The sequence below is a fragment of the Schistocerca serialis genome, chromosome 3 (assembly GCF_023864345.2).
Source record: "Schistocerca serialis cubense isolate TAMUIC-IGC-003099 chromosome 3, iqSchSeri2.2, whole genome shotgun sequence".
NCBI lineage: Eukaryota > Metazoa > Arthropoda > Insecta > Orthoptera > Acrididae > Schistocerca > Schistocerca serialis.
Genome location: NC_064640.1, coordinates 73594569 through 73609960, shown reverse-complemented (window position 1 = coordinate 73609960; position 15392 = coordinate 73594569). Strand labels below are relative to the sequence as shown.

General features: G+C 42.3%; 1 protein-coding gene and 1 pseudogene across 1 annotated transcript in view; one reads left to right on the top strand and one right to left on the bottom strand.

The window, feature by feature from the left end:
- Positions 1 to 11061, top strand: part of LOC126470684 (cocaine esterase) — a 150997-nt gene extending 139936 nt beyond the window's left edge. Inside the window, exons 4-5 of the mRNA XM_050098685.1 lie at positions 8357 to 8869; positions 10258 to 11061. Of these exons, the coding sequence (XP_049954642.1) occupies positions 8357 to 8869; positions 10258 to 11061 (1317 nt within the window). The remainder of the gene's footprint in view (positions 1 to 8356; positions 8870 to 10257) is intronic.
- On the bottom strand, positions 7857 to 7974 carry LOC126471998 (5S ribosomal RNA; annotated as a pseudogene).
- Positions 11062 to 15392: the final 4331 nt, after the last annotated feature.

The window sequence follows — 15392 nt, the reverse complement described above, 5'->3', positions numbered from 1 at the left end:
ACTGAGAGCAGTGTTCCAGCTCCCCTCTCCAAGACGTGAGATATGTTACGCCCAGTTAAAGATATGATTCTTTGAGTACCTGGTGTGCACAGCAGCATCTTCTGCAAATGCGGCAGAACTCCAGCGACAAAATTTTGGAGGTTGTTCAGTGACATTTTCTGAGTATTTTAGTGTAACGGACTTGAGGGCTCCTGTGACTTGTAACAGAGTAGTAATCGAGTGGTTTCAACTAGCGTTATATGGATCGTATTGATACTTGTTTGTACTGCCTCCTAGCATCTAGATGTCGCTCCGAAATGTAGTGGAACCACACGTATGCCAACGTGGTTAGACCCAGACGGGTCTTTGTGGATAATGCCACTACACCTTGTGTAAGGTTAGATGACTATTAATTGCATAGGTTTTGTGTGTAGTTTTAATGGTAATGGTTTATATTCGCATAGGTTGAACGTTTAAATTCAACTACTCACATACAACTGTACTGACACTTGTTCCATGTTGTCCTGCAGATCATTTCATGACGTTATAGGCGGCACAGTTGTGTTATTGAGTTGGTGAGACACTTAACTCCTACGCTGAGGGGACATAATTATTAAGAGAATGGGTGCGTCTCACAGCTGGTTGGCCAATAAGAAATGTAATACTGTTCATCAAGTTTTTGTTTGGACTCGCGGCTATAATCGGCCACTGCGATCATGAGACGTGTTGATAGCATCAAACATCATATGCGAATTTGGAATAGTAATGAATGTAGGAGGTCTTAAAAATTCTTTAAAGTCTGACGTCCGATGGATGGTTATCAATACTTGCATTAAGTATGATGATAGAGAGAAAGAAGAGCCGACACAGCGAGGTAAACTGACAGACTCGTCGGCTTCGCTTGCGGTATGGCGTTGCATATTGCAGCCGGTGGTCTTGAGCGCGAGCGGAATGAATGGACATTTGTGGATTACGCCGCAGGCCGCAGCTGAGGCTCCCCAAACCGGTCGGTCGGCCTCCTACAGTGCTTTTGACCTAAAAAAAGTGTTTCCACGATCTTTGCGGTGTCCGACGTTCAACAATGACAGCTACAGAACAGATCTATTTAGAAAGTGTTCTGTCCATAAATCGAGTCTTCAGTTTCATAACTCCAGTGATTCTAAGTCAGTGACGGGGTTTATGAGGTACTGCAAACTCTGTGTACACATTTTCTTGACAGTTGTTGTGAGTGTGGAAGAGACTGTGTCTGCTCATGGCGTTGGTGTAGCATGGTGTGTAATTTCGCATATCAAACACTGCTGCTGTTTCCTCTTAAGATGTCGTTGTTTCGTGTGTTTTCCATTGCTGACGATCATTTCACAGGATTGATGCTTGCATATCATAATTTCGAACTGCAATCGGACATGAACAGTGGGCGCTATAGATCTCTGGAAAGGTATATAGTGCACGTATCACAAAGAATCTATGTTTGTGGTGTAAAAGATAGTAGTTTTATCATCTTAAAGTATCTCACCATAGTTAGTGGGATACAGAACTTGTAGGGTGAATACACATCAGGTGTCGGAAATATGTTTCCTGCATTGGCTGCATTGGAATATTTAGAGCGTTGCTTTCCACACGACTAATATGTCGGAAAACCACTCGGCATAAACCCTATAGTGTGTTTAATGCAATACTGTGTAGCCTTAGGACTCTTTTTTTTCGTACTACAATCATTTCTCTCATTCCAAAAGACTCTTGGTATAAACTCCAAACACTAGAACAATACTCCAGAATAGATAGCGGAAGTGATGAACGTAAAATATTTGAAACTCCTACCGTCTGGAGCTACATCATGCTGAAACCATAGTTTCTTCTTCTTCTTAACTATCTGTTATATCACCATAACACCCTCAAATGTTTCAGCAAATTGGTATGCAGCAAAAAGGAGTGCTTACCTCTTCAGAATGCACTCATATAGAGAGATAAAGTATACATAGATGGGTGCCATGTGTATGATTGGTACAGAACAGTCTTCGCAGAATGGTAGTCATAGTATTGGAATGAGAATACCAGTCTATATCACTAGCGTTGGTCGGTGTGCAAGTTTAGAACATGTGTTATGCTCTTTCTGAAATCAAAATATCGGAATGTATTGATTTTGCTGAACTCGGCTCGCTCTGTTCCATCACGAGGTGTCGCATGTAGCGTATGTAGGGCCCTCCTCCTTCTGGTCAGTTCCAAATTAATTCGGAGATACTACTGGCAGGAGGGCTGGCCAAACACTGAGGATCTGTTACACGATGCGTACAGAGGGAGACCGTAAAGTGTTTTCCTCAGGATCTTCAGCGTATAGGTTTAACGAAGGGGGTTCGAAATAGAGGACAGACTGCAGTTAATACATTTCGAATTTTTACTTCGTTGGAGGTTACGAAATAATGAAGAGAGAGCTCGATGCACATTGTAGCTCGCTGTCGAATGTAAAAATGACTTTGTTTTTTTTTTCTGATAAGCATAAAAGACACTGTTCTGTATTGACATTTCATGTATCTGACATGCATGAAACACCCACTTGCATGACAATTTTTTTACAAGACTTCCACAGATACTAATTCTGAAGATGATCGCTCTCAAACTATATCAATTTGTCCATCAGACTGAGAGAAATCGGGTGTATTTGTTCTCGTGCTTTATTATCATAGAGATTGTGCTTTTTAATAGCTGGTCACTTATAAGAGTTAGGTTGACTTAAGATGCGACTGTTCGACTGAAAGTTTCCATCACACAATAGCTTATAAATTAGAGCTTTTGGAGCTTAGTGTTTGACCCAAAAGAGTTATTACTATTCCTCAGTTTGATGTTCCTAAATAGCAAGTACTTTCTGTAACTTTCACGATAAAATAGTGGAAGTTTTTGATGTGTTATCGATCTTACACGTGGTAGACATGTACAAGAGATGTATGTTGGGTTAATTCATGTATGATGGAGGTGGGGCGGGGGTTGTTGGAGGCGCTGGTAAGTGGAGACAGCTTTAGGATACACCCTCGAAAGTCGAGTGTTTGACGAGTGGTAGTGTGGTGTAGGGCATACAGCAACACCACGTTTTGCATTTCTTACATAGAATCCATGTTTACTCTGGTGTATGAAGTTCTTATTTTATCACCTTATAGTTTTTCGCCATAGTGTGTTGAAGAGAGACCTGCTGCGTAAATGTGTGTCCGACGCTGGAGGCAGGCGCTGTAGGATAATACCCTCTAAAATAAATAAAGTTACCACTTCATCTACCCACAAACCGGTACCTGTTGATGAAGGCACAATGCTGCATGCCCACCAATTTAGAACGCCCTGTGTGAACTAGCTCAGTTGAACCCTATACGGCCGGCCGCAGTGGCCGAGCGGTTCTAGGCACGTCAGTTTCGAACCGCGCGACTGCTACGGTCGCAGCTTCGAATCCTGCCTCGGGCATGGATGTGTGTGATGTCCTTAGGTTAGTTAGGTTTAAGTAGTTCTAAGTTCTAGGGGACTGATGACCTCAGATGGTAAGTCCCATAGTGCTCAGAGCCATTTTGGAACCCTATACATCAAGGTCAGCCCCCTGGAGCAAACAGTGGAAGGACCGGCATGTGTTGTGTAAGGCTTCCAGAGATCATTACCGTCAATAATTACTCGGCACATTGTGAGTCTTTGTCGTGCAAGCACATACATGACCGAGAACCGCCACAGCTGTAGGCCTGGGAGCGGCTGTGTAACACTTTCTTTCCAATTTCGAATGGTATTGTGGACTAGGGCACACAGCAAAGTGAACATGTACTCTCACACATGGGATGACTGGGGCGGCTGAAATTGGGAGAGGGAGGGAGGGTAGTCGACTGTGGGTGCACTGTAGGATAATCCAGCAAAATAACACCCTGAAAAAAAATAATTTAAATAAATACCGTGCATCCTTTCTCTGCAGTAGGTTAGAACAGACTGAGCCTTTTTCTTTTCAGTTGACAAGAGGATGATGGGGGGAACTGGAGGGGGGAGGGGGAGGGAAACCCCTTGGCGTACAGGTCTCAGGTGCAGGTGTTACAACTGGAAGTAACAACTTGAGAGAGGGCATACATGGTTTCCCTAATATCGAATATCAAAGGATACTCATTTCTGTGGCCGCTGGAATGTGAGATCAAAGGGAGCCGCCGCCCTCCGGTAGCCGGCTGGATGAGCGAGTATGCCAGTCGGCAGCACCAGTAGCGGACAGTCAGAGCTTATGCTCGGTGGTTCATGGACTATGGATGGCACATGGAGGAGGGTTCTTGTGTTCTGAAACGTCGGTACATAGACGATCTTGGATTTGTTTAGTCCTATGATCTCTTTGTGGGAGAAATTAAATTATTTGATTTGCAAAATGTATATATGGTTCTCAGACGTTGAAAATATGCTTGATGACAAAGAAGAACCTCATAAAATGGCGGTGAGTGTTTAAAGCGATCTATTTGACTCCTGTAAATTGTTAGACAATTAATGTGATTTGGTAGAGGAAATGGACTGTTTCCCGCCAAGAACAAGTGCTTCCTCCTTCTTCAAAATTTTTGTATGTGTAGTTGGTAGTTTCTTTCGTAATATACCGTTACGATCAAGACATTACAAATCATTTTTCGAGATACAGCCGACTGTTTGGACTGTGTGATTAGGGCAGTTTCATTGATGTTTTTCTCGCGATATCTTGTTTCGTTGTGTGACCATTTCGCCAATGTTTTTCGTGGACTGACTGCTCATTTCAGTAAACACAAACAGCTCCAGCACAGGCAATAGATCACACGAGTTGTGAAATGCACCGTCAACCCACATTGCTGCATCACCATTATTTGCTGAAAAATATTGCCCTTGCACTTGTCGATTATCACCTCCTTCCATTCCTCATGTAGGAAGCTATGGACACAATACTCAGCTGTATGCTTACGAGTAATACACATGTTAAACTCCTATCTGTTGCCGGCCGGTGTGGCCGAGCGGTGTTAGGCGCTTCAGTCTGGAACTGCGCGACCGCTACGGTCGCAGGTTCGAATCCTGCCTCGAGCATGGATATGTGTGATGTCCTTAGGTTAGTTAGGTTAAGTAGTGCTAAGTTCTAGGGGACTGATGACCTCAGATGTTAAGTCCCATAGTGCTCAGAGCCATTTTTTCCTATCTGTCGAACACAACATCCAGTCAATTGAACACATTTCCTGCCAAAAAGAAAGACAACACCTTCCTCTCCAGCCTTTTTCCTGCCAGTTCACAGATGGATGAAGGGAGCGGGTTCAGACATCCTGTCCTCCACAAACCGATGAAACAGAGAATATATTAATGGAAGTTTGTAAATAAACAGTATATTCTCAGCAACATAAATGTTATTAATTTGAATGTCATGTCGTGAGATTCTTCCTCTCCAGCAGCTCAGTGCAGACTGAATCTTTTTCCCATCAGTTCACAAGTCGGGGGAGGGAATTGGTTGTTGGGAAGTTGTGGATGGTGATGGGAGAGGTGAAGGGAGGGCTGGATGATTTTCCAGGAGGGGAAAGGTGGCTCAGAACTAAACTGTGGAGGGGAGGGCAGTGCAATGCTCTTTTCGTGAGCAGTGAGGGAGGAGAAGGGAGAAGAGAAGGAGGGGTAGAGTGGGGGCTTCTCAGTAAGATGAATTATCTCCATGCGTCGTAATCAATTAGCATAACAACAGGTATCTGTAAGGTGTGAAAATCAATTAGCACAACAATATATTGTTGGGGGAGGAGGATAATTTGCCACTGAAGGTGTGCAACGTGGATAAACAAAGTGCCTCAAATGTTCAAATGTGTGTGAATTCCTATGGGACAAAACTGCTGACGTCATCGGTCCCTAGACTAACACACTACTTAAACTAACTTATGCTAAGAACAACACACACACCCGTGCCCGAGGGAGGACTCAAACCTCCAGCGAGAGGGACCGCACAATCAGTGATATGGCGCCTATAACTGCGCTGCCAGTCTGGGCGGCCAAAGTGCTTCAACCCACTACAGATGACACCAACCATTCTGTTGTTGACAACATGCCTACTGTGGCAAAGCAAAAGGAGGACATGATTGGCTTCAGCATATAAATGACAAAGTATATGAGAGATTTAAAAAGTTTGACCTTATGGAGTTCACATCTCTCCAAAAACCACAGTTCCAAATATATGAAATCGACAAGCTTGCAAAACGATTTAGGCATATAGTCATCGGGTGGTCACCTTATAACCACCACTTCACCCAAATATATGGCAACATTGTCATAAACATTAAAAAAATTAAGCTGCCTGCAGATGAGGCACTCAGCAGTGTTTCTGTTATGAAAGTCAACTCTGAAGTTTAGAAGAAAGCCATCAATTAAACAGAAGAAATCATGGAAAAAGCAAACCAGAATGAATCTATTTTTTATAAAAAAAATGTTACAGGAAATGATACGCATGCATGTCCGAAGGAACATTGCATCGTATTTATCCGCCGACACTGGGAAAGCGACTTTCAAATAAAATGACTCCGCTGTACAGGGATATATATAATGGATGTACGAGTACATGTTATAGACACATGGTCGACGACATATGGAAGTTTGTGTATGGGCGTGAGTCTTCCTTCGGTAGCCTAATGGTAAGGTGACCGCTCGCTATAAGTGGGAAATCCGGTTTCGAGTCCCCGTCCCGCACGAAGTTTCATTGTCGTCATTCCATTATACAACTGACGGTTGTCCATATTCGCAACTGTGAATACATTTCATGTAACTCATAGATGTTGTCTGATGGTGAGTGTGAGGGATACATATCTTACTAGTTGGCATCCCACACGTCCTCTATAGGACCTAGACGCATCGTGTCCGCAAAGCATTCACGCAATGTCAGCTACCGAGAGCAGCCAAAATGTGTTCGACACTTTTATTGTTCTTACTGCTGAAGGCCTTCCAGGCTTCTCACCTTTATATGTATGTAGTCACCTCTGAACAATCGAAACTGCAGTTTTATGAGTCTTACAGGCATCTTATAGAGCGAGATGGTTCAGTGGTAAGAGACTACACCCTAATTATGGAGAACATCCAGATTTACATTTTCTGTGATTTACCCCAATCGCGTAACACAGGGGCTCCCAAACTTTTCCTCTGGCGGAACACCCTGAGAATCCTGGTACGCTGACGGGATACCTTGTTTATTTTGAAGGTTACTAAAAATTTTATTTTATTTAGTGATTACTGCAGTTTTAAATCGTAAGTAATAACACAGAACTCGAAATAAAATTTTAAAAATAATTAGTATCGTCAAAATATCGAAAAAACTGCCGTGTTGTTGATAGCACCTATTCACTTCCCGTTGAACACCAGTGTTCTGTGAAACACAGTTTGGAAAACCCTGGCTTAAGGCAAATGTCGGTGTCATTCCTTTGCAATGGGACGACTTACTTCATTCCCAATCCTCCCCCAGTCCCCGTTGTTATTCGGCTCTGATGATCTCGTCGTCGGCATAACGTTAATCCCTAATCTTCCTTTCTCCCAAGTACATTGTGCAGATACAAATATCTAGTTCCTAAGCCACAATAATATTGAAAACTGAATCTGAAATTCTTACTGACATCTCATTGCCTGTTATGTATTGTCACAGGAAAGTGACTTTTTAGGAGTTTAGGCTACAGTAACGAAGAACTAACAGTTTATGACCAACCATATAACTGAAACTACCACAAGAACAACACTCCGTCTTTAGGCCACGAGTGGCCTACCGGGACCTCAGTGGAGGATGCGGATAGGAGGGGCGTGGGTTCAGCACACCGCTCTCCCGGTCGTTATGATGGTATTCTTGAACGAAACCGCTACTATTAGGTCGAGTAGCTCCTCAATTGGCATCACGAGGCTGAGTGCACCCCGAAAAATGGCAACAGCGCATGGCGGCCTGGATGGTCACCCATCCAAGTGCCGACCACGCCCGACAGCGCTTAACTTCGGTGATCTCACGGGTACCGGTGCATCCACTGCGGCAAGGCCGTTGCCATATAACTGGAACTGAAAGTGCTTGTTGTCTGAAGGAAGTTCATAAACACACAAGATACAGTAGTTCCAGCCTTTGATGCTATTTCTAAAACGTTTTGTAGCAGTGTGTAAGATTTAATAAACCTAAGGGTATTCTGCTTAAAAATACTTATTATTATTGTTGCGCTTCCCAATTAACAAATTAACTGCATATTACCGATAGCTAATAGCCTCACGTCTTATGAGGTACACTTTGATTTAATTTTTGAAATAATGTAGCTCACCACCACCACATCTTCCCTGTTTTATGTAATACTTTTTTCTTACTTAAAATGATACTGGAGTGAAACTTTTTGCTTATACACTCTATATCCATGTCTAATTAGGTAATTTCTTCCGACAGGTGATAATTGTAACTGCAGCGTATCGTCTGAACATCTTCGGCTTCTTGGCACTCGGCAACGGACTGTCACCAGGAAATTATGGTCTTCACGATCAAGTTGCAGCCCTCGACTGGGTGAAAGGAAAAATATCAGCATTTGGTGGATCTGCAAGCGATGTGTGCATCTTTGGCCACGGTGCTGGAGGAATAAGCGTAGGACTTCACACAATCTCTCCACTGTCTTCTGGGAAATTCGCACGTGCAATTGCTATGAGTGGAAATGCCTTAGTGCCGGCGGCGGTAACGAGGAGTAAAACACAGGAGGTCCTGGAATCTCTGGCAGAGAGATTCGCCTGCCGGTCTGCTTCCCATTCAGACCTGCTGCCGTGCTTAAGAAATGCCCCGACGTCACCACTTGCTGCACATGCCAGTTTGTTTCAGTGGGGGCCAGTGGTCGATGCAGACGCAAATGCAAGTACAGCCTTCTTGCCAAAGGAACCAAAGGAACTTCTTGAAGATGGACAATTTAAACAGGTATTTACATATTTCCGCGAAAGATTGTAAATTTAAAATCAAGATTTCCATATATCGTGATAAAAATTATAATTTCAGACTTTTACCATATTCTGAAACAAAAAACACATGAATCGTGAAACTAAATGTTAAATATAACGTCAGACCTCCAACGCACACACTCTTAAGTGTTATCAACTGCCAGTAATATTCAAACCGTATACCGTCATATGACGAGGGCCATTTGAGAGGTTAGTTCCATAACACAGAAATATTGGTAGCCTGTCACTTTAAAATGAGATCTTTCACGTGGGGAGTTATACAATTTATAACTGACCTTTCGAACATTTTCATTTTGCAGTTGTGGGTTTCAGGGTGAATTACGACGTCATCAGAAAAATACAAATGCAGAGTCTTCAGGAGGCGGGTTTACCGCTATCATTTACTTGTGATGCCAGCACAACGCTCATGACTGGTTATCCTGTCCTCCTCGCCCCCCCCCCCTCCTCTCTCTCTCTATCTCTCTCTCTCTCTCTCTCTCTCTCTCTCTCTAACACACACACACACCAGAGATAGAGAGAGAGAGAATCAGAGAGTGAGAGAGAAAGAGAGAGAGAGAGAGAGAGAGAGAGAAGGAATAACAACACAAAACTTCTGAATGAACTAAAAGAAATAGTTCATTAAAGCAGATAGAGTTTTTGTTGAATTTCATTAGGCTGGCACAAATTCCTGTGTAAGTTTACTTCCCTCAACAACTCTCACTAGATTAGCGTCCGATTTTCCTGTGCAACGTTCGATATCTTACAAAAGGATGTTTTTATCTTGATGACCTCCAAGTGTGCCCTCTAAGCACAGGATTAAGTCTGGTTAAACAGCATTGAAGATTAGCAACATCCTGATGAAAGTGAAAAACTTTTAAGTGAGATATGTTTTTTATGTGTTTGGGATCAAACCATTCAACTGGGCCTCATACTTATACCACAGTACTTAGTATCAGTATCTTCTACCGATAGTATGGATGTAAATCTCATAACCAATTATACAATGACTTAAATACCACCAGTTGTGCATCTCAGAACATAGCTCTGTGTGATACATTCTAACATCGATACTGCTGAGAATTTTTGGTAGTCATATAATGGTTTCACTTCTGTTATGATACTATGGCACACAGTACTCTGAAGCTAATGTCATTATGTTACTCTCAGTGATTTCCTTAGAGACGCTGTTATATAAATCACTTCATTATACTTTATGAGATGAAGTAATGCTATAGTGAACTAAGCGACACACGTCTGAAATTGCAGAAATCATACTATTTTTTCACATCATCATAAATGTAGAAACTTTAGTAATAATGACTTATGAACTCACAAATGATTTACTGAAGTGTACAATAACCTTTTCAGGTTGACTTTATGGCTGGATACACCAACATGGAAGATGCACTGCTTCATTCAGATATTGAGGAAATGGATAAGGGTTTAACTCAAGAACGGTTTTATTCATTCCTATCAGATATGGTTCAGCAGGAATCAAGTGAAAGTAACAACAATGAGACCTGTGTAATAAATGACCAATACATAATTGAGTCTGTTTCATTTTTTTACAGACCATATCCACAAACCTCAGACACAACACTTCTAAGAGATCGATACATGGATTTAATGACTGAAAGAAATTATGGGGCAGGTGCATATTTACAAGCATTAAAACTCAGCAAAGTAGGATCAACATATTTCTACAGATTTGATTATAAACCAAAACACAGTTTGGTGCCAATTAAAGAGTGGGTTAAGGTACCACACAGATTTGATCTTCCTTTCGTATGGGGAATGCCATACTGGCCCAACCTTGCATCTTCAATAGTGTGGTATGGTGGTGATCGTAAAATATCTGATGTAGTAATGAACCTCTGGACAAATTTTGCAAAGAATTCTAATCCTATACAAAATACGCTCAACATTAAGTGGGAAGCTTTTACTGAAGAAAAACCTGGTGTGATGATTCTAGATCGTTTCTTTAACATGAGTGATGGAACGAACATTGACTACAAAGCTTTTGAATTCTGGAATAATTATTATCCTGTAGTAGTGCAGGCTGCTACACAGTGCTGTATCTTCAACAACACTGCAACTAAGTTTCATGAAAATATCATTCCAAATAAAATTAAACTTCTACTAGTTGGGATATCATATTTAGTCATGAGATAAAACATACTTAAATGTGAAATGTAAAATGTATGTATCAAGTGAATAATTTCTCAAAAATAAAGAAAGAACTGTGTTAATAAGAAATCAGTGTATTGTTATCTGTACAATTAACCCTAGCTGGAAATTTTTTGCTCGACTATCCCTGGAATTATAAATTTCAATTATTTTTATTAATTCTGACCAAACTGTGTGCTAGAATGAGACTTCACTCTGGGCACCTGAGTTTTCTGAGCAGTGCCCATTATACTGAACCATGTGCACCTCACAGACTAACTCAAACTTTCACTTTAGCTTTGACAAGTGCCAGAATTTGAGTTCCAATGTAGCAGAGTTACACAATCTGAAATACTTTCAAACAATAAACACGGTGTATTCCAAACCAAGAATAGTGTAATTTCATCTTACTTCTTCAGTAATGTCCTACCTGAACGTAAAACATATAACTTTACGCTGTATCAAAGTCGCAAACAAATAATAAAATTTAACGTAATATACAGCAGTATGTCTAGAATGAGAAGCAAACTTTATGTCGTTCCAGCATTGTCCTATCCTGTTTATTCTTATATGTAGTTGAACAGAGAGTCCAAGTTACTGTAAACTGCACCTATAGGGTATAACTACAAATTAACTGTGAAAATCTGTTCTGGCACTATGCACATAATGTGAATTAATTTTTCTGACCCGCAGTTTTGATTAATATTTGAAAAGAATGGCCATTGAAGATATACTATGGTGAATATAATTAAACTTTCACTAACTAGCCACTGTAGGCGGAAGACTATTTACCGAATGGGTACCCAAATCTATAGGAATGGTGTTCAGACTGTGCGCTGCAGGATTTGCATTGTTAGTAGTCTTAGTGTCATGACTTGCCGTTAGGCGGTATTGCTGGTACGGCGACGAAGGGTTGAAACACAAGCATCAAAGTGAATTAGGCTACAGTCACAGTCGACATGGGTCTGCACGGGGTGAGCAGGGCTTTAGTCGTAAAGCCGTTTTATCAAGATAAGAGCAATAGTACTGCTCCTTTTCGCGAGTATCGATTCATTAAGGGAATACGGCGACAGCTGAACATTCCATGGTCCACCATTCGAAAAGCGCTGCGAACAGTTGTCAAATGATATCTCTAGCACACTAGGCTACCCTGGATGCAGATCGTCGTCACACTGAGCAAGGTTTGTGACCTTGAACTTAAACATGGTGCACAAGAAACAAATGTTTTCCTCTCATGTGGAAATTAAAATATGTTTTTTTCAATGGTTTATTCGCTATTTCTCATCTCTATGTCCTTATAAATGTTTCAACAAAGTTTCATGGTGCTTCGATCATTAGTTTTTTATGGGAACCCTCTAGAGCAGCGACGGTTAAATTATAGCCACCCTGTATATTCTGACACATACCGTACGTACTGGGGTAGACAGACAAATGGAAACACCGCAAACATAACACATTACCATGCCTAAAAGATACAAGAAACCAGTTGGCATCCCAATCTCATTCCAGTCCTCTAGGCATGTATGGCATGTAAGTCCTATACGGTTTTCAAGGGGATCTTACACCATTCTTCCTGCAAAATAATGGCAACCTCAGGAACGACGATGAAGGTGGTAGCGATCTTGCACCTTTCTCTCCAAAGCAGGCCACAAAGGCTCAATAAAATTGAGATCTGGTGATTGTGGGGCCCACGGCAGCTGCGACAAAAGGGATGTGTGTAAAAAGGGATGCAGTCGTCTTGGAACACAGAATGACCATTTGAGAACACACATTGCACCATGAGATGGACCAGATCAGCCAAAATAGTCACATAATCCTTGGCAGCACTGAGAACTTGAAGAGTAACCACGTGTCCCATGGAATACCACGCTACGGCTGCAAAAAACATTACCAAATTCCAGTCATGTTTCACACTTGGGAAGTAAATTTGGGGCAGAAGGTGGAAATAATGTGAAACATGACCGACCTGACGAAATGACATTCTTCATTGCTCCACTGGCCAAGTTTATGACTTCGGCACCACGTTTTCCTGTGATGTACAATGGCATCACTGATGAGTAGTTTTGGAATCCCAGCTCGCCCTGCAATTCCCGGCTTATAGGGCTCCCTTCCTGTTGTTTTAGTGCTGATACGCGACATTCAGTTCTGCAGTGAATTTTCCACCTGTCCTGTTGTGTTTTTCGGCACAGTCCTCTTCAATGACAGTCCATCACAGTCACTCAATACACACCTTCGTCCGAGTTGTGACTTACCGAATGATGTTTTTTCTGCTTTCCGTGTATACAGTATAAATTTTCGGTGCGGTGCCTCTTGAAACGCCAAACACTTCGGCTCTCTTGATGAAGCCCCCACCATAAGAGCATCACCAATTTACCCATATTCGATTTCAATTAGTTCATCTACATCCACATCTACATCCATACTCCGCAAGCCACCTGACGGTGTGTGGCGGAGGGTACCTTGAGTACCTCTATCGGTTCTCCCTTCTATTCCAGTCTCGTATTGTTCGTGGAAAGAAGGATTGTCGGTATGCTTCTGTGTGGGCTCTAATCTCTCTGATTTTATCCTCATGGTCTCTTCGCGAGATATACGTAGGAGGGAGCAATATACTGCTTGACTCTTCGGTGAAGGTATGTTCTCGAAACTTTGACAAAAGCCCGTACCGAGCTACTGAGCGTCTCCCGTGCAGAGTCTTCCACTGGAGTTTATCTATCATGTCCGTAACGCTTTCGCGATTACTAAATGATCCCGTAACGAAGCGCGCTGCTCTCCGTTGGATCTTTTCTATCTCTTCTATCAACCCTATCTGGTACGGATCCCACACTGCTGAGCAGTATTCAAGCAGTGGGCGAACAAGTGTACTGTAACCTACTTCCTTTGTTTTCGGATTGCATTTCATTAGGATTCTTCGAATGAATCTCAGTCTGGCATCTGCTTTACAGACGACCAACTTTATATGCTCATTCCATTTTAAATCACTCCTAATGCGTACTCCCAGATAATTTATGGAATTAACTGCTTCCTGTTGCTGACCTGCTATTTTGTAGCTAAATGATAAGGGATCTTTCTTTCTATGCATTCGCAGCACATTACACTTGTCTACATTGAGATTCAATTGCCATTCCCTGCACCATGAGTCTATTCGCTGCAGATCCTCCTGCATTTCAGTACAATTTTTCATTGTTACAACCTCTCGATATACCACAGTATCATCCGCAAAAAGCCTCAGTCTTGTGACAGCCAGAGCGACAGCACCAGCAGCAGCGAGTACTGTTTGTATAAAGCGTTTATTTTGCATTTTGTTTACGACCTTCCACTAAGGAAGGGGTTCTATTTGTGTTTATCTGCTCTGCATAGTAACTAACAGTTCTTGATAAAACTTTATGTAGTTTTCGTGTTAGATTTCTTAGTGTTTTCTTGATCGTTTAGAACAGAAAGCTCCCTAAAACCGTCTTTTGTTTGTTTCGCGGCCGTTAGCCACTAGTCACTTGAATCGGCAGTTGTCTTGTGACAGCCAGAGCGACAGCACCAGCAGCAGCGAGTAGTGTTTGTATAAAGCGTTTATTTTGCATTTTGTTTACGACCTTCCACTAAGGAAGGGGTTCTATTTGTGTTTATCTGCTCTGCATAGTAACTAACAGTTCTTGATAAAACTTTACGTAGTTTTCGTGTTAGATTTCTTAGTGTTTTCTTGATCGTTTAGAACAGAAAGCTCCCTAAAACCGTCTTTTGTTTGTTTCGCGGCCGTTAGCCACTAGTCACTTGAATCGGCAGTTGTCTTGTGACAGCCAGAGCGACAGCACCAGCAGCAGCGAGTAGTGTTTGTATAAAGCGTTTTTGTACTTATTTGCTGCGCTTAGCTTTTAAATAGTTTTTCTGGGAAAACCTAGCGTAGTTTTCGTGTCTCGTATTTCAGTGAGTGTTTCTTGATTATCAGAGTAGCTCATCAGAAGATTATCTTGGGAATTTGTCACCGTATAGAGTAGGGTAAACATAGTCATGTGTAGGGGCTGTGGTTGTTGTGAGCGGACGCAAGGAGAATTGGCCACTCTTCGGGGGCAGGTGGAGGCTTTGTCTGTTAGGCTCATCGAGCTCGAGGCGCAGGCGTCGGCTCGTAGTGGCGTTGGGGCAACTGTGGTGAGACCTATGCCTACTTCGGTGGCCTTGGAATCACATGGAACCCCTGATGTCGCTGCGTCTTCCGGCAGTGAGCATCTCACCGGTCAGCCATCACTCCAGGGTGAATGGCGGACAGTGGTGGGCTCGCGCGTGCCTGGCCGAAAGGCGAAGGTGGGATCTGGCCGCGTGGCAGCTGCCTTACCCCTTTCCAACAGGTA